Genomic DNA, 24,325 nt, shown 5'->3' with positions numbered 1-24,325 from the left:
AAAACAATAGGTAAAAATATCGCCAACGCTGCAATAATTTATTATGGCTCCTCTACATGATGGGCCAACGCCGGCCACTCCAAGGGACGCATTTATGCGTTAGAGGGAGCAAATGATATTGCTATCTCATTCTACCGCATGGCTGCGTCCCTTGGAGTGGCCGGCGTTGGCCCATCGTGTAGAGGAGTCATTAAAAGAGAATTATAATTAATTCCATAGGTAAGTATTGGGTTATTACTCGCGCCAAATACACCCTCAAATGACTTACCCCTGAAAATGATGCCCGATTCATCCGAAACATGTCACACTAACAGTCACTACCAAAACGTGAGTTAACTGTAGTAGATGTAGGTATATTATGTTATACAGCCGCGCAATCTCGGTTTATGGCTCCTCTACACGATGGGCCAACGCCGGCCAATCCAAGGGACGCAGCCATGCGGTAGAATGAGATAGCAATATCACTTGCTCCTTCTAACGCATAAATGCGTCCCTTGGAGTGGCCGGCGCTGGCCTATCGTGTAGAGGAGCCATTAGGTACACAAACACGGATTACACGAATTTAACTAGGATCAAATTAAAGTATCAGAATGATTTCCAGTTTGCTGGGAATTAATTACTTAAAACGCTTTTTTATCTAATACGCTTGTCCTACTAAATAGCTTTTACCGTATGTTTTAAACTGCACAAAAGTTTTAAAACAAAGAAGTTATATTTTCATATTGGACGGACGAAGATTTTATAGATGGTACCCCCTTGGGAGCGCTGCTGTTTCCTTTACAATTTGTGTTGAGCACAGGCCATGGGTTCTATCTGATTCCAACCGGCGGAAAGCTATCGCATGGCAAATAAGTATTATTTGATTTCTATCGTATATCGTATCTGGTTTAAAAAAGGGATATTTTAAACATAAATAGGTAAGAAAGTGGACGTAAATAGGTACCTAAATAAGTGTACTTTTACGTTACTTTTGTTTTGATTTCATTTTGTTACCTATGAAAACAAACACAGAACCAGTCCAACTCAGAATTCAGCGCCATTAAGATAGATCAAGAACTTGCATAATATGATTTTCGTTACATTGCGTCTATTTGGTAAAAACTAGTGCCTACGTCAAATCATGGGATTAGTTGGACGTAGTTACGCGAAAACGTTCCAACCCACAGCGACCCCATTTTGAGATAAACGCAATTTTGTGTTTTAGCGGTACACTTTTTCCCTGTAATTATTTCAGGCAAATACTATTGGTTTTACTGTGGAATGCCAAACTGGTTATTGAATGATATGCATATTTTTTGTAAATACATAATACAAGGGGCATATAAATAGGTAAAACGAGTTTGAAACGTTTTCGCTAAATTTAATTTTGTATGAAACTTGTTAAATAGCAATTATGCATAAACGTTCCAAAACGAATTTAAGTGTATGTAATGAATTTAAATTGACCTAAAGCATATAACATTGTTTTCTTCTTTTTGGTTATTTAAGTTTGATTGGTTAAGTTTTGGAGGAGGAAACAGTCGAGTACGAAACCTCGATTTTTGAGATTTTTACGCAGGATGTTTCGCCTGTCCTCTAGGCTCTGAGCAGCCCTACGGACATCCGCCTCGTTTTCCCCCAGGAGGGCTAGGTCGTCTGCATACCCAATAATTCGGTGGCTACCGTTCAACTCTACTCCGCCACCAGAGGCTATAACTTTCTTGGTGACATATTCGAGCACCAAGTTGAAAAGTATGGGAGAGAGAGTATCCCCTTGCTTAAGACCCGTACCGACATCAAACTGGTCTGTTAGGCCGACTCCCGTTTTCACCGTCATTTTGCTCGTTGAGGAAGAGGCAGTGAAGGTTGACCTACGAATTAGTCGGGAGAAAACTGAGTACCTTCATATGAAGCGATACAGAAATAACTCTATTCGTAGGAAAGATCTCACTATAGGACAAACCTCTTACAAAGGTGTAGAGAAATTTAAATATCTTGGGTGTATCGTCACAGACAGCAATCGGAGGGAAGAGGAGATCCAAACCCGAATTCAGAACGCGCTCCGGTGCACAGCTGCTCTTCTTAAAGTGTTGGTGTCCAGGCTAATGACCAGAAAGACGAAACTCCGTATATACAAGACTATAATCAGACCGATCTTGATGTACGGATGCGAAGCCTGGACCCTAACACAAAGAGAGGAATACGCACTGCTCAGGTGGCTGAACGGAGGATCTACCAGAAGATACTTGGCCCCACTCGCGGAGAAGATGGCTCATGGAGGATACCTACGCAGGAACCAGGAAATCGAAGATCTAGTGGCCGAGCCCAATATAGTCGGAGAAACGAAAGCCTCAAGACTCCGATGGCTCGGGCACGTGGTCCGTATGGGTGAAGATCGAGCGGTTTGGAGAGCGTACTCGGGCCGTCCGGAGGGTCGACGACCGGTTGGGCGTCCTAGGTATCGCTGGAGCGATGAGGTCGTGAAAGATCTGAACGAGCTCGGTGCCGTCGATTGGACAGAAACGGCGCATGACAGAGAAGCATGGCGTTCCTTAGTGTCAGAGGCCAAGATCCACTTCGGGTCACTGCGCCACGGCAGTAAGTAAATAAATAAGTAAGTAAGTATGTTTCGCCTGTGCTGCAGTTGTACTTATCGCACTAATTTTAAGGGCGGAGTCAAGTTTCTAAATAAGTACACAGACAGAAAAGTGATGGGCATTCGTCGACATTTAATGTCGATAATCTAGTGATGTAAGAAGCGCTGGTGGCCTAGCGGTGAGAGCGTGCGACTTGCAATCTGGAGGTCGCGGGTTCAAACCCCGGCTCGTACCAATGAGTTTATCGGAACTTATGTACGAAATATCATTTGATATTTACCAGTCTCTTTTCGGTGAAGGAAAACATCGTGAGGAAACCGGACTAATCCCAATAAGGCCTAGTTTATCCTCTGGGTTAGAAGGTCAGATGGCAGTCGCTTACTTAAAAACTAGTTCCTACGTCAAATCATGGGATTAGTTGTCAAGTGGACCCCAGGTTCTCATGAGCCGTGGCGAAATGCCGGGATAACGCGAGGAAGAAGAATCTAGTGACACAGACAGAAAAGTGATGGGCATTCGTCGACATTTAATGTCGATAATCTAGTGATGTAAGAAGCGCTGGTGGCCTAGCGGTGAGAGCGTGCGACTTGCAATCTGGAGGTCGCGGGTTCAAACCCCGGCTCGTACCAATGAGTTTATCGGAACTTATGTACGAAATATCATTTGATATTTACCAGTCTCTTTTCGGTGAAGGAAAACATCGTGAGGAAACCGGACTAATCCCAATAAGGCCTAGTTTATCCTCTGGGTTAGAAGGTCAGATGGCAGTCGCTTACTTAAAAACTAGTTCCTACGTCAAATCATGGGATTAGTTGTCAAGTGGACCCCAGGTTCTCATGAGCCGTGGCGAAATGCCGGGATAACGCGAGGAAGAAGAATCTAGTGATGTAAGAAGTTATCGATAAACCGTCTTGTGTGAAAATATCTAGATCATCCTGAGAGACAAGAGGTTTTGGGTTGAGAGGGAACACATTTTTGAAGTTATGTACCTATAAAATCTATTTTGAACTTTTTGATTCTAATATTTCAAAATTGAAATTGATATGACATTTATTTTATTGCATGGTCATGGGTTTACAAAATTCTTTAGGTACAAGATTGGCGATTCGAAATCTCGCACGAAATATCCGAATAGAGATTGGGTATATTTTAATTTTTTGTTTTTTTTGAGGTTGGGTGTTTCGAAATCTCGAGAGTCACACTTTCGAGATCGAAATTAATATCTCGACGAGATCAAATTTGACAAAGTAACTAAAAATGAGTTATTTTAATCAAAAATCTCTAAGAATTCCATATTCATAAATATGTCGGCGGCACATCGGCATATTTTTTTTTTCAGATTCCTGCTACTCTTTTTTTAAAAAAATTGTAATTATAAAAAAATGTAAAATATAGCTGGTCAAGCAAATCTTGTCAGTAAAAAAAGGCGCGAAATTCAAATTTTCTATGGGACGATAACCCATCGCGCCTACATTTTTCAAATTTGCCGCCTTTTTCTACTGACATGATCTGCTTGACCAAGTATACGTTATTTAGTATTTTCTACTTTACTCACTTTTTTGTTCGAAAGGGCATTTTTTGTTCTAAAAATAGATTCCTTGTCCTTAATTTATCCGAAAATAATATATTACATGCCCTAATAGGTATAGTTTTAGAGAAATGCAGCTCCAAGTGAAGCGCGGCAGTGTTGAACTTCCCCCCCCCCCCCCACTAATTGAGAGGTGGCTCTCGATGTCTCCCCGGTCTGTATCTGCTCAAGACCAGCTAAGAATCAACTGTGCCAAGTTTCAGCGCATAGTCACAAAGTGCAAGGTCCCCATACAACGGTGTGCGCTAACAAACCAGCTCCGCGTAGGTCCGCGGCGGCGTTTCGTTTCACATGTGCGTTTCGTTGGTGCTGTCATTTTACGGGAGCAAAGGGTAATAATGTTGCCACCTTTATTGTAAATAGTCCATTGATTGTTTTGACTAAATACATAAACTTAAATATACCATAGTTATTTATTTTGGTAAAAAAAAATTTTTTCTCTCGAACATATTTAATAGCAAAAATGGATCAAGTATATGTGGATCGTTTATAGCAAAAAATTAGAAAATAATATATTATAATAAAATGTTCCAATTTATTTAGAACAGTCTTCGCAGCTTAAAAAAACAGTATGGATTAATCTAAAAGGTTTCAAATTACATGGAACATTTTTGCAGAAATAAAAAATGTATAAAGATTTTGCAAAAACGTTCCAACATACATGGATCATTTAAGAAAAAATTAAATGTGCGTTTTATGAATTTAGTATAATGTTTCAAGACAAGTGGAACATTATAACGATATGTTATTCTATAAGGAGTTTTTAACAATATGTTTCAGTATGCATGTAATGTTTTTACTTTATTTTGAGTACACGTCCTTGGTATAATGGTGGGTTGGAACATTTGGGTCAAACTTTATTGATGAAACTAACCTAAAAATACTAGCATCTTTGTGTGCACATGATGTAATATGTCAAAAATAGTACCCTGGTTATGGTAACTCATTTTCGAGTGACTTGTGGGTTGGAACGTTTTCGCGTAACTACGTCCAGTTGTCAAGCGGACTCCACGCTCCCATGAGCCGTGGCAAAATGCCGGGATAACGTGAGGAAGGATTGCGTCAATTTGGTCGATCGACTGCCTGCAAGTTCTTGCGCCGTGTAAATGGAAGTTTCAACTGTTTCAAGATCGCCCTTATATTGGATTGGGTAGCTCGTGTCTAACGCTCGACTGCTCGAAAAGCAATCGGAATAACACCCCTGTATGACTCCAACCGCGGGCCGTCGGGGAATACAATTTTATTGAAACTGAGATATTTCCACAGACTTTTTTGAAATCAGATTATATTTTCCCAAAAAGAAACGTTCATTGCTGATAAAATATATTATTACTCAGCGGGCTTAAAAAAAGCTACCTCAGTTCAGTATGTATTTTGTTATTGTTTAAACTAACTATATTCTTCTTCCTCCTCGCCTTTTCCCGTTATACGGCTTTCCTTATTTTGAGTCTCCAGGCAGTTCTATTCTGAGCGTCTTCCTTACGCAGTTAAGGCTTTCCATACCCTTCTCAATAATATTCGTCCATGAGGTATGTGGTCTACCTCGTCCTTTGTTTATAGTATTCATGGATAGGCATTTTCTGACGATATGATTTTCCGACCTTCGCATTATATGACCATACCACCCTCAGTCGTGCTTCAGATATTTTATCCGTTATGGGTGCGTCTTTAAAGCTGCCTCTGGTGTATATGTTACGTATCTTGTCCTTAAGTGTCGCCCCCGCAGACCACCGAAGCATTCGCATTTCTGTTGTGTGTAACTTGTGTTCATGGCATTATTTGACTGGCCAGGTTTCGCAATCATACATCGCTGGTCTTACTGCTGCTTTGTATACTTTGCCTTTAGTTCTAACTGGCATCTTAGCATCACATAGGATTCCTATAAGTGATCTCCATTTGCACCAGCCTACCAAAACTCCGTGAGCAATGTCTGTGTCAATTTTTTAAATTACTATAATTTACAAACAGCTACAAAGGATGACTGAAGAAGCATTGTCTCGCGTAGTTATTTACTCAGTTTCAATTTGTGCGCTCGTTTTTCGTTCTGATCTATCTATCCAATGGAGAGTGTAAAAGCTGAGTAAATGATCCTCATAACCCGGCTTATAATATAATATAGCCTTTATTTCTCTTTTAAGTTACATATTTACATTAAAAAGATATTTAATAATTTTAATTTCGTTTTATTTTATTGAGGTGCCCAGTGTCGGGCAAAGGCCTCCTCCAGCTCCTTCCAGACTGTCCTGTCCTTAGCTTTGCGGGTCCAAGCATGTTCGGCCACTTTGACAATATCATATCATCGACCCACCTTTGCTTCGGGCGGTGAGCTGCTCGCTTGTTTTCAAGTGGGTACCAATATAAAATCTTCTCACTCCATCTATTATCGGTTGTTCTTACTATATGGCCAGCCCATCTCCATTTTAGCCTACATGCAAGTTCGGCAGCATCTGTAACTTTTGATATTTTTCTAATATCACAGTTTCTTTTTCTGTCACGTTTTTTAATATTAAGCATACTTCTCTCTGTTGCTCTCTGGAAAAAATTTATTTTTTGTATGATGTCTTTGGTAAGTGTCCAAGTTTGGCATCCATATAGTAATGTTGGGAGTACTATAGAGTCCATGGCTTTCCTTTTTAGGTGTATGGGGAGTTTTGACTTAAATATTGTTTTTAAGGACCAGTACTTGCTCCATGCTAGTTTTATCCTTCGGTCAACTTCATTTGATGTTAGCTGAGTAAATGATATTATTTTTCCTAAATATATATATTGGTCCACATACTCTATTTGGCTCGATTCTGTTATAATAGGTATTTTTGCGCTGTTTGTCATGGCAAAGGTTTTTTGTCTATTCATCTGCAATCCACACAATTTGCTTTCTTTTTCCAATGTATTAAGCATGTAAACCAAATCTTCATGGCTATTTGCAGTCAGAACTATATCATCAGCAAATCGGAGATTGCTTAGGTATTCGCCGTTGATTATCACCCCTTTTGTGTCCCAGTCTAACTTGCGAAATATTGACTCCAGAAGGGCTGTAAATAAATTTGGTGATATAGGGTCTCCCTGTTTTACTCCTCTGTGGATATGAAATGGTTCTCCTTTTTTATCCAGTTTGACAGTCGCCTTGCTATTTCTATAGATTTCTTTTAATATATTTATGTATGTTGTTTGTACTCCCTGCTCTTCTCTAATATAATAATAACCCGGCTTACAGCCTCATAACTCATAAAACAGTACTTAAATAGTTTTATGTATGCATTGAGTCGTTAGGTATAATAAGACAAGGGAAAATGTTTCATCGCTCAAAATACAAGAAGCCAAAATTCTTTAAAGAAGATAAATGACTTTACAGGAGTTGTTAGCACTAACAAAAATAACAAATATAAATCGTTCAAACTTAATTTCCAAATCGAAACAACGGCTAATTTTGAATAGGAGTTTACGATACCTACATTTAAAATGTTTTCGTATTCGAATTCCGAAAACCTGAAGTGTTTTCCCAAGCGTCTCATTTTTATTTTCATCTCTCGCGAACGTCGTTTTGATCCCCCAATGGTTTCCCCACAAATAAGGCTTGTCTTTGTTTATTTTGGGCCGTATTTATTTTTCTTGCGTTGTTACCGACAGCTGTTTTACTGTCTAGAAGTGAAAGGACGTAACAGTCATGAGTCTCTCGCGTGATTTCAGCGTTTCAATTTTGTGTTTTAGCTTTGTTTATCGCCCCGCTTACCTGAGGACCGGGATTCTTTGGTACGCGCTAATTTACCACTGACTTCTCTAAACAGAAATACGGTTTATCCGCTTAAATAGAAGGCCAACAAGGGCTTTTTACGATTTTCGAAGAAACGAGCGTAAACGTTTCTTTTTCCACTTTTTATCGAGTAGGTACCTACAATAAAACCATTATAAATTGTGTATTCATAAATACATAAAGGAGGGTAAATTGGTTTGTTTCTAGAGTTAGACAAGACAAGTCTGCAACGATTTTGATAGCACACGCCATGCAAGTGTTATTTTAAATGCTATACAGCCTTCATAACCAAGCGATATTTATTTTGTTGTAATTACTGTCATTTTATTTTTTAAGTGATGTCATAAGCTGTCATAACACTGTTGACAACTTAATTTCATAAGAATATACGAAGATAATATAAATATTTATAAATATTATTTGGAACTAATTTATTCTGTAGTGTGTATTAATAAAAACATGGTGTGGCCTACAAACCATGACACTACGTTAGGCGAAGTAAGTAAATAAACTAAGTATAATCGCGTAAAATATATACAAAGTTCGATTAAAGTAACTTTTAGGTCACACGTTTTGTTTGTCTTTAAACTTAAGTACAGAATAGGTTCCAGCTTAGTTAAGTTCGGGTGTAATACCTATTTAATAAGTCCTATTAAAGCTCACTTGCACCACAGTACACTAAGAACAGTAGTGAATCTAAGGCCGCTCGGCAAGTTATTTGCCTACTCTTGCGTTGGCGCTTAAGCTGGACTTCCGAGCAAAGCGGCTCTGACGCAACGGCCGCAGCGTCAGAGTCGCTGCGTCAGTGTCGCAGCGTTAACTGACGCAGATTCGCTTCCGAGCGACGCGACTCCGGCGACAGTCGCAGTTGTTATTCCATACGGTGCAGACGTAATATACTTATGAAGTTATGATAAACCGATCAATTTTGAAAATATTTTTAGAAGAAGAGGAGGATTACGATCTTTTGCTTCGTTACTTTTACAGTATGGAACGAAGCCTACCCAATTGAATTTTCAAAAGTAGAATAGACGAAGGAACTTATACCAACTTGAAAAAAAAAGCATTTAAACGAGAACGACGACAATTTTTTTATTTACATATTTTAAATATTGACATGCCCACAAAACCACGTACGATCGCAGCGACTGCGCGACAGTGCTTGCGCAGACGTAGCACGGCCGCTATCGCCGAGCGATACTGACGCGGCGCCACTGTCGCTGCGATAGTGACGCTGCGCTCGGAAGTAAGTTCATACATTTCCATACTGCATAATACTGTCGCTGTGTCGCCGCGTCAGTGTCGCTGCGTTAGTGTCGCCGGAGCCGCTGTGCTCGGAAGTCTACCTTTAGGGTTGTCACTTATATTGTACCTTCATACTGAAACGCGACCCGGCCGCCGCGCCCCGCGCCCCACGGCGGGTTGGTCAACGACACCTTCTCGTAACTCATGAGGCCCTGGTACTTGTGTAGCGCTAAATTCAATTTTTAAAGAGTTTTTTTCTCGATTTTAGCCACCGTAGCCTATGGAGACTAACAAGTAACGCTAAGCGGTATTCGTAGGCAATGGATGTTCCTATATTAAGGGTGTCACATGTGCGTTTCTGACTTATGATGCAATTGTTCCTACAATACAATACGACCGCGGCCAGCTGTACTGAGGCCTACCGAGAGCAGACAAATGCGAGCGGGTGGGCAGCGTACTCGAATGCACGCGATCACAGTCGCGGTACAGCCCACACTGCCGCCACCGTATTCCCCCGTATTTTATGCTAATGTGTGCGTGGCAGCGCGTGCGTACACGGCGTCCGGCGCGCACGCACACATTCAAGCCGGCAGCGGCACATTCCTATGAAGATTCACTACTGTTCTTGTACTGTGCTTGCACTAATCCACTAACCCGGGGTAACCGGTTAAATCTGGAGTTAATGGTAACTTTAACCATGGTAACCATGGGGTTACCGGTACAATTTGGCACTAGATTAACGATTTAACTGGTTAACCCCGGGTTAGTGGAATTATGCAAGTGGGCCTAAGCAGATTAAGGTTATTATATAAAAGTTTTCTTTCAAAATGTAGTATGACGCTATGGAACTGCCTGGACAGCAGTTGCCGTCAGCGAATGCAACTACACCCCTTGACCACCACCTGCACCTTGACATCAAAGCACCTCCTGGATGCCAGCGGCTCACTGGAATCATCGCCTCCATGGGTAACTTACTCATCTTCCTCGCGTTGTCCCGGCATTCTGCCACGGCTCATAGGAGCCTGGGGTCCGCTTGACAACCATTCCCAAGAATTGGCGTAGGCACTAGTATTTTTTACGAAAGCGACTGCCATCTGACCTTCTAACCCAGAGGGTAAACTAGGGCTTATTGGGATTAGTCCGGTTTCCTCACGTTGTTCTCCTTCACCGAAAAGCGATTGGTACCTAAATATCAAATGATATTTCGTACGTATAAGTTCCGAAGAACTCATTGGTACGAGCCGGGGTTCGAACCCGCGACCTCCAGATTGAAAGTCGCACGCTCTTACCGCCAGGCCACTAGCGCTCCCTATGCAGCGCTCTATGGGTAACTTACTATCAACTGTCAACTCTGGAACAGTGTAAAAAGTAACAGTGTACCGACGCCTTTGATGTTTGCGTAAATGCCAACAACGCACAAGAACACAGTAGGGTTGCCATAGACTGTTACACACCAAACATCATATACCAAACATTTCAAATAAGACACGCTAGCACTGTAAGTAGTACCGAGCTCGGGTGTGCGTTCGATCGTAATTTTATTGTATCGCTTAACTTCAAACTCGGGTAAATCCATTTGACCTTCTCAGCAAATTCTACCCTACTACCTACCTTTTTAACCGACTTCCAAATCCCAAAGGAGGAGGTTATCAATTCGGTTGTATGTTTTTTTTTATTTTTTATTTTTTATGTTTGTTACTCCATATCTCCGTCATTACTGGACCGATTTTGAAAATTATTTTTTTGATTGAATGTATATGCATACAGATTGGTCCCGTTTCTGTCAAAACCCAGTTCTGATGATGGATTCCATGAGGAATCGAGGGAACTCCTCAAATCTTAAAGGCATACATATAGTGATTTTTGGGTTTTTATCATCAAATCAAGCATATACATCCAAAAGAGTGACATTTGATGAAGTGGAACTGCTGATGATGATCAGAACGGAACTCCTCAACGACGCATAGTTCACGGTTGGCGATTTGTCCTCTTCGTTATGTTTGTTAAGCAAGTTCAGTTTTTAATGCACATTTTTGTCAAGCTCGAGTTCTGATGATGGGATCCATGAGGAATCGAGAGAACTCCTCAAATCTTAAAGGCAAGCGTATAGAGATTTTTGTATTTACATCAGAAAATTAAGCATTTTCATTAAAAACTGTCGCATTTGATGAAGTGGAACTGCTGATGATAATCAGAACAGAACTCTTCAACGACGCATAGTTCACGTTTGGCGATTTTTCCTCTTCGTTATGTTTGTTAAGCAAGTTAAGTTTTTAAGCCACATTTTTGTCAAGCTCGAGTTCTGATGATGGGATCCATAAGGAATCGAGGGAACTCCTCAAATATTAAAGGCATATGCATAGATTTTTTTGTATTTTCATCATAAAATCAAGCATTTACATTAAAAACTGTCGCAGTTGATGAAATGGAACTGCTGATGATGACCAGAATAGAACTCTTCAACAACGCATAGTACACATTTGGTGATTACGAATTTCAATTTTGACTTGGACTGGGTCCCGGACTCGGACCCAGAACCGGACTCATACCCGGATCCGGTTCGGACGCGGACCCGGACCTGGACTCGAACCCGGGCTCGGACCCGGACTCGGACCCGGACTCAGACCCGGACTCGGACCCGGACTCAGACCCGGACTCGGACCCGGACCTTGACCCGGAAAACCACTATGATACCTTAACTAGATAAACCACTATGATTACTTACCATAAAATGTGTAAGTATATAAGTATGATGATGCCAATCTTACTAGCCCCTCCCGCTTAAACCCCCGTACACCGCACCGCATGCGCCGTTAAGTGGGTTAGGTTAGGTTTGAACTGCGATCCTCACAGAACCGAACAAGGGTTAGGTTAGGTTAGAACTGCGAGCCTTACAGAAACGAAATGCTACTTGAAAAGTGGGTTTGATTAGGTTCGAACTGCGATCCTCACAGGACCGAGCTGCTATCAGAGAATTGGGTTAGGTTAGGCTAGAACTACGACCCTTACAGAAGCGAAATGCTAGTAGAAAAGTGGGTGGTTTTATCTCCTTTTCTACATAGTGTACCATCTACAATAATGTCAATAATCTTTCACCGGCCCCCATAGAAGTCGGTTTTTTTTTTCTTAAAAATTATTTTAGTACCAAATTCGCGCATACTCGTAATCTGACAAATATATTTACCCAAGTTTGAAGTTAAGCGACGCAATTATTGTTTTACAGGAAAATCCACAACAGACGTTGAAGTCGTAGAACAAATGATAGCAACTGGGATGAATATAGCCATGCTAAACTTTTCATTTGGCAACACCGATGAGCATATAGAAATGATCAAAACTGTGAGACAGGCTGCCAAGAACTACAGTGTCAAGATGGAGAAAATGGTTCCTGTCGGGATTGCTGGTCGTCTATCGGGTAAAAAAATTAGGACTGGCCGGATAGCTGAAGTAAGTACTAAGTTTAAACATGTACTCAGACTATATACTTATTATTGATTATTGATACAATGATTGATGTTTTTGACGGTGAGTCTCATAACGATCCATGTCACAGACATTGATATATGTAGATATCTAGGGACTGGCCTTACGGGCAATAATAATGAGGCATGAAAGGGGCCAGAACAGTCGTGTGACACCGCTACAACGCGATTGGTTGATGAGTTCGTATCACGCGCGCTGTTGCATTGGTCGCAACTAGTTGCGTTAGACTGCACGATTGGCTGGAATTCGTGAGTGACACTGCTGAACTAGTGCCGTTTTAGTGCCCGTAAGCCCAGTCCTTAGATATATGTATACGTCAATGGTCACAGAGCAGAGGGGTTGCTTTAAACAAAATTGATTTCATACTTATTACTACAGTTTTTCATTTTTTAGAGTTATGGTGATACTGTTGACTTGAAAACTGGTGAAACAGTAAGACTAACATCAGACGAAACATATAGAGATAGATGTTCCACATACACCATCTTCGTTGACTTCATGTACTTGGCAGATCAAGTTAAGAAAGGGAATAACATCTTGTTGGACAACGAACGTATTTCTTTGATAGTAGAAGTCATCTCCGCTACAACAATCACGTGTAAAATTGATAGGGGTGGGCAGTTGGGTTCATATAAAGATGTATTTATACCTAATGTGCTGTTAAATATGCCTAATTATTCTGAAAAAGATAGAATGGATATTGAAATGGCTAAAACCCACCAGGTATATACAAATTCTACAAAAATAGATTAGCATCCAATGTTACACCAAACCCTTTATTTGTAGGGACAGTAGCAACGTGATGTAATATAATAACTAGTACATTTTTGGATCGTGTCGTGTATATTTTTAAACTTCCTTTTAGCTTTACTATCAGCATGCTTTAGCTCTAGCCTTATGATCATCTCTCTCTTCCTTATGATTTTATTTATTCGTATGGCTTTTCTTTTTAAAGAGTCGCTATAATATCTGCCTTATGATGTTGAGTTATTTATACATGTAGCTACATAAATTTATAATATTTTGGATAACCAGTAAGCATTTATTAATTTTACTAAAGCGGTGTTTATTATTTTCCAGATCGATATTTTAATCGTTCCGTTTGTGAGCAGTGCCGATGCTGTTAGAGATTTAAAACAACTTTTAGGCGACAAGGGTAAAAAAATTGCAATCGTATCTCAAATACAAACTATCGCAGGATATCGAAATTTTGATGAAATACTCGAGGTACTAAGATATTATATTTTTGGCCTATCATAAAGATAATCTGATAATTTAACTTATGTACATGCCATGTTAATACTAGGTATTATTTACAGGCAACAAATGGAATAATCATTTCAAGGCAAGAATTAGGTTCAGACATTACTCCAAAAAAGTTGATATTAGTTCAAAAAAACATGATTGCTCGCGCTAATAAGGTAACTTGTTAGATTCATTTCATATCCACTTAAGATAATTTTGCTTTAGTGGAAGATAAGCATGACGTTTTTTATGAGATAACAGCTGCTGCGGATAACGCAGTTGCTTTCTTTGATGCGAAGGCTACTTTCACAACTTATGGATAAACAACATAATTCTACTATCCTCAATGAGCTAGTAAAAGTTATTTTTATTACATACATGGTACACCTACAGCTATAAACATTTCTAAAAGCTACAGGCTCTCACTTATAAAAAATTAAGTTGGTACCTATACAAAGAACATATATAATTACAAATCAGTTACACACACAAGTATCAACAGGACAAGCCAAGGTTACTGTGTACAGCAAGCTGCAAATCTGGATGGACACATTAGGAATGGAATTCATTCATAAAGAGGTCATGCACTTCCACCGCCGACTGCACAAAACTTCACAAAAACAACCGAAATACAAAAAAATATATAAGTATAATATATAAAAAATACATACGGTTGTTTTGTTTCAAGGCTAATATCCCAGTAAGCATCAGCACCCAACTTTTAAACAGTATGAGATACCACTCGCAGCCGCTAAGGTCAGAGCTGCTGGACATATCGAACTGCGTGTTAGACGGAGCTGATTCCCTGATGCTAACTGCGTCGACGGCGGTCGGGCAGTACCCTGTGGAGACCGTCGCCTGCCTGGCCAAGGCCTGCAAGGAGGCCGAGGCATGTGTGTGGACGAGGCAGATGTTTATGGATATGATTGATACGGTATGTTACGTGTAGACAAAGTAGTGTAATTGTAAGACAAGTAAGTGCTTCAAGACTGCTTAATGTAACTTTGGTCGGCAAAAGCTGACATTTGCCAATCCAGTGACCGTAATAGCATAGTAATAGCTATATAATATATGTATACATACTTACTTATACATATAAACTGGGGAGTACGATTTTTTCTTAACATTTTACATCTCATCTACTACTAAAAAAATGTTTGGTGTAGAAAAATTTTTTGGCGTTATTCATAAATGTTAGTTATATCAACAAACCGTCGATAACCGTTAGTCCCTATCAGCCATTCTAACATTTTTGCTTGATAGAAAGAGACAAAAATTTTCATTACTCCCAGGCCCAACGTGAGGACCTCCTTGCATCGGTTTCCTCGTCACTGAGGGTCGTGGCACTCGTGGCCACTTCTAGGGAACAGCTTCTCTTTGACAATTTGCCGCCACCTCTTTCTATCTGTCGCCGAATGTAGGACACCGTGGACCGTGGAGCATTGCATCAGGTAACATGAGCTACCTACTTTTTTCTTCTAAACACTTGTCACGTGTTCTGTTTTCAGAGTCCGCTCCCCTGCAGCAAACCGATCGCCATTGGCCTCGCAGCGGTCCTGGCCGCGCAACGCACGCTCGCCGCAGGCATAGTTGTGGTCACGTCGACTGGACACTCGGCCCATATTGTGTCTCGCTTCAAGCCTCGCTGCCCGATCGTGGCTGTCACTAGATACCCGATTATCGCCAAACAGCTTCATTTGTGGAGGGGAATCATACCATTGGTATACGAAGGTATCATTTTATCTCTTTAACGAACCTGGCAGCAGCTTTTATTTATTACCTTACATAAATAGCTCGAACAGTCAAATTGATCTCCAGTACTTACTTCATAGTCTACGGCTCACAATAACCCGTCAGGAATATTAATATTTACGTCTAATCATCATCCCCATTATTTAAGAGCGTATGCTCTTGTCAATGGAGTAATCGCCATTCTTCGCTTTGCTGGGCCAGCCTTTTAACATTTAGATGTTAATATTTATTATACATATAAAGTTCATACTAAGACTGATACTTTAATTCTATGCCTGTGATCTTTAATGGACTAATACCCTGCTCACAGGTTTCTTCCAGTTTTCTCTAACTAGCACCAGCTCTTTCCCTTTGTGGGACGATACGTTTATCCACCATTATATTTCAGACCAGCCGGACCCCGACTGGTTGGTGGACGTGAACCAGCGAGTGGCGTTCGCCTGCAAGTGGATGATGGAGCGCGCGTTTGTCAGGGTGGGGGACCCTCTTGTGCTGGTGACGGGCTGGCGTGAGGGCCAGGACTTCACAGAGACCATGCGGGTCGTGTATGCTACCGCTGAATGAACTGTTTATTGGTAAATATAATGTAATGCAACAGAGACATTCCTTTATTGCTCACTTGAAGTGTCATCAATCACTCTTCCGTGTCAGGTACATTTAAGTGAAAGATATTATATAAGTTTGCTTCCTATCGACATGGCAAAATAAGTATCTATGAGATGGGGATCTACCTTTAATATATTTATCTAAAGAAAGAGATTTTTAAACTGTCAAGGAAATGTGAACATACACACGCTTACAATTCAACGCATTGATTTTCGATAGTTTGTAATCTATTCAAGTCAAAGATGTCAAACCGTCCATGCTAACGATTGACGATTTTATTGTTTTGTAGCATGCTTTCTTCCGGGTATGACTTGTAAATTGCCAACTAAGAACCCGTACTACTGTAACATATATCCTATTTGTCGCAGCTTACATATCCCTATCCAACTGTGTCACAGAGTCTAAAATTAATGGGATAGATATCCCGTCAAATCCCGAGACCACGATGCATTTGCGCCGGTCCCGATCGCGTCACGCGGTCGCCGTCAAAGAGCGCCCGCGCTGGTCGCGCCAATTTGCGCCACTCTGAGGTGCCCGAATTGAATTTATGTAACCCAGGCTTTGGCGCTCATGGTCCTTTAGGGCTGCCAACTATAGTGTTGGTTCTGCTCAAAAAAATAGCTACTTTGATATGATTAAGGGTAGTCGGTATACTAAGTACGCAGGTGTGAAACAATCGCATAACCCGCCTGATAGTAAGCGGCCACAACTAAATGCTTCGGTGAACACAGTGTAGGTACTCGTATCCTGGCAGTGATAAAATAAGAGAAATGTATAATCCGTCTAAAATTATCTCACCCTGATAATTGAATATCCAGCCGGCTTTTGTTTTTCTGCCTGATTCGAACTTTAAGATACGTCAATTAATAGATCTAGAAACGATATGGATTAGATGTGTCAGTGTCAAAAGTGACGTTTTTGTTTCAAGAAACGTCATATTTGACACTGACATCTAATCCATATCGTTTCTATATCTACTCGTATTAACTGACGTATCTTAAAGTTAGAACGGGCCGTTTGTCATTTGATTTTATTACCTACTCATTTCAAATTGCATTTTTTCATCAATTCTTGCTATCGGACTTACTAATCTCACTATGTATTCTAAGTACCGTAATGAGTGACATAATATCTTAAATACCTGCCGCTATATATCTACTTCACCTCGGCGTTGTGAAAAACATGATTGGCACAACCAAATTTATGACGAAGTCCTTGTTCTACTTTCCAATCGCCAGTACAGTGTGTATAGAGTGTGATCCCAGAGAAACGGCCAATATTGGCACACGTAGCTTGTGGACGATAGCCTTCGCTCTCGGCTTTGCTTGTGAATTCTCTTTGCGATCATGTTTTTTAAATTTTCAATTTGGAAAATACAGCTCTTGCCCGCTTAAGCGATTGGACATTAAGGTTGATCGAAACGCTTGCTTGCTGAAAATATATCGTCGTCGTTTTTGAGAATGGATGAGCGTATTAAGCTTGAATTTTTAAACAAACTTATGTTTGCTCATTTTACTGTCTAGGTAAAATAGTAAGACAAAGTCAAATCGAACAGACGGTGTATTTTCTACCCATCTTACCTAAAAACATAGCGTCGCCTGTTCTTAAAAATAAGGCATTAGACCACTTCCACGTGGAAAGCTTAAAAAAAAAGTGTAGAGTGAAAAAGGTATATGATAACCCAAATAGATGTCCACAGAATTGTTTTACCATAATTTCGATAAGTCAAAATGATCAAGACTATAGCAGACCTGCTGGCATGAGTTGCGCTCTCGCGCTCGGCTCCATATACATCTAGCGCGTCTTCAAGTATGGATTCTAACGCAATGAATGCTAGACCGCCAGGCGTGCCTCACTTCGCGATTTCGTCGCGTCGCTGCATGACATGCGGCCCACACCGATTTTGGTGAGTGGCCGTAGCAGTTGCCGCGCACCGCTATACGGAACGGACGCCTGATCGCGCTTGCGCCACCTTGCGGTCATATCTGTCATAATAGACGCGTTTTGTTAGAGAGCATGGTATAATAATACTTATACTCCGCTTCCCGTCTTTTCTAGGTCACCTGACTGACAAGCCTACGACATCATGCGACAGCGCTATATGATAATATGCGATAGCGCTATATATAGCGGCCATGTTATTGTGACGTAGGCTTGTGGCACTCTGGGAAGAGAAGACCATGTTTCATTAGACTATGTTAGAGAGTGAACCTTCTGCACCTAGTACTATTATTTATTCTGTGACTATAGAGCACATAGACCGGATCAAATCCAGCATCGATGATGGCGCTCGTACCCGCCGGTCGCAAATTGCCGTGTTCCTCCACTTTGACGGCGCGCTGTCCGGCGCGGGTAATTGCATCCGCTGCAGACGCTCCCGTTATCATTTACATGAAGGTGCTAGAGAGAAAGGAATTGTTTGAGGTGCAACCGGTGCCGAAATTGAGGACAATTTCGCATTTTGCTGCTCTTTTTAACCGACTTCCAAATCCCAAAGGAGGAGGTTATCAATTCGGTTGTATGTTTTTTTTTTATTTTATTTTTTTTATTTTTTTTTTTATTTTTTATGTTTGTTACTCCATATCTCCGTCATTACTGGACCGATTTTGAAAAATATTTTTTTGATTGTATGTATATGCATACAGATTGGTCCCGTTTTTGTCAAAATCCAGTTCTGATGATGGGATCCATGAGGAATCGACGGAACTCCTCAAATCTTAAAGGCATACATATGGTGATTTTTGTGTTTTTATCAACAAATCAAGCATATACATTCAAAAACGTGACATTTGATGAAGTGGAACTGCTGATGATGATCAGAACGGAACTCTTCAACGACGCATAGTTCACGTTTGGCGATTTGTCCTCTTCGTTATGTTTGTTAAGCAAGTTTAGTTTTTAAGCCACATTTCTGTCAAGCTCGAGTTCTGATGATGGGATCCATAAGGAATCGAGGGAACTCCTCAAATCTTAAAGGCATACGTATAGAATTTTTTGTATTTTCATCATAAAATCAAGCATTTACATTAAAAACTGTCGCATTTGATGAAGTGGAACTGCTGATGATGATCAGAACAGAACTCTTCAACGACGCATAGTACATGTTTGGTGATTTCGAATTTCGATTTTGACTTGGACTGGGACCCGGACTCATACCCGGATCCGGTTCGGACCCGGACTCGGACTCGGACTCGGACCCGGACTCGGACCCGGACTCGGACCCGGACTCGGACCCGGACTCGGACCCGGACTCGGACCCGGACTCGGACCCGGACCCGGACTTGGACCGGGACTCGGACCCGGACTCTGACTCAGAGACCCGGACCTTGACCCGGAAAACCTCTAAACCTATGATACCTAAACTAAATAAACCACTATGATTACCTACCATAAAATGTGGGTATGATGATGCCAAACCCCTCCCGCTCAAACTCCCGTACACCGCACCGCATGCGCCGTTAAGTGGGTTAGGTTAGGTTTGAACTGCGATCCTCACAGAACCGAACAAAAGTGGGTTAGGTTTGGTTAGAACTGCGAGTCTTACAGAAACGAAATGCTACTAGAAAAGTGGGTTTGATTAGGTTCGAACTGCGATCCTCACAGAACCGAACTGCTATCAGAGAAGTGGGTTAGGTTAGGCTAGATAACTACGATCCTTACGGAAACGAAATGCTACTAGAAAGTAGGTACTGGTTTTACCTCCTTTTCTACATAGTGCACCATCTACCATAATCTTTCACCGGGCCCCATAGAAGTCGGTTTTTTTTTCTTAAAGATTATTTCTACCTTAACATGAAATGGAGGCTGTCTCTTTCAAAAACAAGCAAGCATTATAACTTCTAACAGAATACTTTCGGATTAGACACCTATTAAAGGTGTATTGCAATGACCAGATCAGGTCAATATTAGTAGGTTAGATTAGTAGATATGAATATAACCTGCCGGCTGTCATATCTGTAGTAATAGACGCGTTTTGTTAGAGAGTAAACCTTCTGCACCTAGTACTATTATTTATTCTGTGACTATAGAGCACATAGACCGGATCAAATCCAGCATCGATGATGGCGCTCGTACCCGCCGGTCGCAAATTGCCGTGTTCCTCCACTTTGACGGCGCGCTGTCCGGCGCGGGTAATTGCATCCGCTGCAGACGCTCCCGTTATCATTTACATGAAGGTGCTAGAGAGAAAGGAATTGTTTGACCGTTACTAGGTGCAATCGATGCCGAAATTGAGGACAATGTCGCATTCTGCTGCTCTTTTTTTCTACCTAACTGTCGCATAAAACGTGAAATGATGAATGCTGGAGACGGTATCTCTTGAAAACAAGCTAGTGTTCTATATAACTTTTAACAGACGCCTTTCGGATTAGACACCTATTAAAGGCCGAGCCACACCGGCTTGCGTGTGCGTGACGTGCGCGTGTGCGTGCGCTACAACGTTGGAGCCGCACACGCACACGTCCCGCAAGCGGTGTGCCATCTCTCATAAGGATCTGTATACTACAACACGTACTGCACGTCACGCACACGCAGCCGGTGTGCACAGGCCTTAAACGTGTATACGTGTATTGCAATGACCAGATCAGATCAATATTAGTAAGTTAGATTAGTAGATATACATATAACCTGCCGGCTGCCTACTTTTTATGTTTCTTTGAGTATAGATTGTGTAACATAAAAATAATCACATAATTATACCTACTTATAAATATATCTTACACATTTGCCTAAAGATACTACTCGTAAAACCTTTAATATTACCTAGTAGCCTAGTACCATAGAAAAACAAGTAACTATTACTTATCGGAATAAGTATATAAAACATTGCAAAGTAGATTTTCAACCATTACCTAAAATAATAAAATTGAAAAATAGATATTGACATTTACCTAATACCTAAGTAACTTACCCTTCGCCCGCCTAATTTATAAACTTTAGTCTTTATAATAAAAACAAGAAAAAAGTTAGACAATTGATTAAAATTCAGTGAAAGGGCCCTTGGATTAGGCACAAAGTTTTTTTAAAATTAGCATAGATTTATCTTCACATTTCAGCAAAGTACAGCTTGGGTGTTACAAAGTCAGTCTAAAGTTGACTTAAACACTAAAAACTTGACTGAAGGTACAGTCGCCAACAGATATATCTGAGCGGCCAAGGTGTTCACGATATCTGAACGCGCACTCTAAAGCCTCCTCCACACTCGTGCGCGAATCGCGGCGCGAAGCCGCGAACGCGAGTGTGGCGTCGATTTTCGCAGACAGCGAAATCGACTCCACACGCGATTCACGCGCATAGTCTGGAGGGGGCTTAACGCCTTGACAATAGAGGCGTGTTCAGATATTTGTGATCACCTTGGCCGCTCCGATATATCTGATGGCGACTGTACTATTTCACTTACCAATCTTTCATTTAGCGTAGCAAAGTGCGACAACAGTTGTGACTAAAGTTATTCAAAGTCTTAAATAATAATAGGTCTCTTTTACCGAGTAATAGGAGGTACGAGGCGTAGCAATATGTTTAACTCCGAGCACAACCGAGGCCGCGCCGGGCGGGTATGGGTTTTGCTATTTTACTTTGTATATAGTAGAATTTGAATATTCAGTACAAGACGGCATCGTCAATATCCTGCAACAGTCGTACAGGTGGCAAATACATCGTATCGAATATCCTACTCCATCCATGAAACCTAAATACTACCTACATGTACTAGTGTCAGTCTGTAATGTCTGTACAGTCAACCGCCATTATATCTCATACATACCTATAAATTATTGACGCCTAAGTAAAAAAAATCGACCTTGTCTATTTCATAGTTCATAGAATAAGGCATAAAATATAAAACAACACACTTTTCTTGCAGCAGACAATTTTGTGCTTGTCCTATCTTTTTCTATAAAATTCTATTTATATTTTGCCGACTGTTTATAACTTTCTAAGTATTTTGTGTAGATTTATGCCCTTATTCATAAAGCAACCTCTCATAAACCTCTGATAATATTTATCTATTTCTAACAAATATAAATGCCAGAATTACTGATAAGGATAAACGATTTTCATCGATTCAATAATCACTAATGAATAATTTATTAAACTTTCACGCGCATGCATGCAACGACACCATTCGCCATTCCACTTAGATCTCGCGTTCGATTTTGATATCGCTGACAAATAGAGACTCGAATATATATAAAACCACATGGGAAATTAGGATGTAAATTTCCATTCGCCGCTCTCGCGAACCTATATTCACGGATTCTTTGTTTTCATCGGAAATTTAAGGATACGAAGTCTCAAAGGACGTTCAGGCTCCAGCAAAATATGGCATGGGAAAAAGAAAAAATCCCGTGTTCAAATTGAGAACAACATTCGATATAGATACTCGTACCTGAAGCCCACCCACGTTGTTTTTGACAGCTAGTAAAGGCAAAAAGTTAAAAACTAAAAAGGGTTTGTATATTTATTGGTAGACTTGCATGCGTGAACTTGTCTTTCATAGCCATTTTGAGCTACATAAAAAACGCAAACCTAGTGTAACGTCAGCCAAAAATTACTGGAATATCGTATATCTAGTCTTACCTAAAACAATAACCTCTAGCTGCCCAGAGACCTATAAAAAGGTCTCCTCTCCTGTTCCATTCTAATTTGAACTTTGTGTTGACAAAATAAAATTTGATTTTGCTTAGCAAGGTTTGACGTATGGGCGGCTAGAGGATATTACCTAAAACCTTAGCGAACTTGGCGCCGTTGACAAGACAGAATCGGCTTTCGACAGAGTAGCTAGGCGGTCTTGGCGTCGGAGGCCAAGACCCACTTCGGGTCGTTGCGCCACAGCAGTAAATAAGTAAGAAGTATTACCTAAAACAATATCTCCTAAAATGTAGTGCAAAAAATTTCCAAATGTCATATTTTCTACATGAAAATATTTTGGAAACTTGTAATTATTTTATCGAAACTATCCATTAATTTCGGTACTTCAAGTACTGAGGTTGACTGAAGTAGCATGATTAATACGAAGATATCCGAAAAAATACGATGGAAAACAATTATGCGCTCTATCTTTACGCAAGACAAAGCCTACAACTTTTGCCGTCAGTGATCAAAATTGTTTTTTTTTGCTACGCCCCAGTAGAGCAGTCCTAATACCTCTGCCCTAATGAGCCCATCTACTTTAACTTTTTCAGTCTTCTCAAAGACCAAGCCACAAAAAATACCCAATTAGTGCTCCACAAACGTTCTTACTAATTAACTTGATCAAGTTTCTTTATTCAGTCCCTTTACATTCGCCGCGCGTAGGTATATTGTCTGCCTCTGTGGCCTTAAGCAAGCAAAACGTTTGGAAAACTTTAAACCGATTATGGCTTTTAGTAAAAATACTTCTTTTGTAGTAGGACAACGTGTAGGTATCTTAAATCATAACATCGCAAAAAGAAATAGATCGAAATATTTAAACAAAACTCGGCTTAGAGGTTTTGATGATAATACCTAATTATTATGTACTATACACTCTATACAGTGGAACACGTAACGCACATACCTAAACTACGTGGTAGCCGGCATTCAGTAACCCTGCCTAGTCCATCTTTTATCGTCCTTTCTCGCCAAGTGTCCTCACCATCTCCTCAGATAAACAAAACATACACAACACATAGCGAGTACGGGAGACCTCTAAGTCTAAGTCGGCCGAGCGTACCAATGAAATTTTACTTACATACCAATATTACCTTCCTTCAAAGTTCAATGTCAGTCAAGTAAAAAGAGTTAATCGAACTAAAACTCCCTAAAACCTCGGACGAGTTCTGTCCTTAACTCTCTCCCTGCGCACTCAATGATCGCTGAGCCTTCACTTGTTTCCAATGTGTTACAAAGCGTACAACCGCTTTCGGCTGTAGTGTGCAAATCTAAAACAGAATTGGAAAACGGAATGTTTGTTTTTGGGTTGGATCCCAGCCGCATGCAATCGCGGTTCGCGGGCAGATTCAATTTTCTCGCACCGATAACAGGAACAATAACCGGTGCCGATGTAGGATTACGAACAAGGAATTCAGCGAAGGAATCTACAAATTTATATCTAAGGATGTT

The 24,325-nt window shown here is 40.7% G+C and overlaps 1 protein-coding gene and 1 long non-coding RNA gene across 2 annotated transcripts in view; one reads left to right on the top strand and one right to left on the bottom strand.

Moving 5' to 3' along the window:
- Nucleotides 1–24,325, bottom strand: part of LOC134664571 (uncharacterized) — a 513,832-nt gene that overhangs the window by 144,226 nt on the left and 345,281 nt on the right. The window lies entirely within an intron of this gene.
- Nucleotides 8,269–16,260, top strand: LOC134664544 (pyruvate kinase-like). Its single transcript, XM_063521247.1, has 9 exons — nt 8,269–8,413; nt 9,994–10,126; nt 12,384–12,607; nt 13,037–13,366; nt 13,724–13,870; nt 13,963–14,064; nt 14,577–14,822; nt 15,397–15,619; nt 16,029–16,260. Exons 1-9 carry the CDS (start codon nt 8,375–8,377, stop codon nt 16,202–16,204), a joined length of 1,620 nt encoding a protein of 539 aa, XP_063377317.1. The 5' UTR covers nt 8,269–8,374; the 3' UTR covers nt 16,205–16,260.

This window comes from Cydia fagiglandana, chromosome 5 (assembly GCF_963556715.1).
Source record: "Cydia fagiglandana chromosome 5, ilCydFagi1.1, whole genome shotgun sequence".
Classification (NCBI taxonomy): domain Eukaryota; kingdom Metazoa; phylum Arthropoda; class Insecta; order Lepidoptera; family Tortricidae; genus Cydia; species Cydia fagiglandana.
Note: the sequence above shows the minus strand (reverse complement) of the source record. Positions and strands in the feature narration are given on the sequence as shown.

Coding starts and splice junctions, on each gene's coding strand:
- LOC134664544 (XM_063521247.1), top strand. CDS start 8,375: ATGGTGTGGCCTACAAACCATGACACTACGTTAGGCGAA. Junction 14,065..14,576: donor TGATTGCTCGCGCTAATAAG/GTAACTTGTTAG, acceptor TTTTGTTTCAAG/GCTAATATCCCAGTAAGCAT. Junction 15,620..16,028: donor CATACCATTGGTATACGAAG/GTATCATTTTAT, acceptor ATTATATTTCAG/ACCAGCCGGACCCCGACTGG.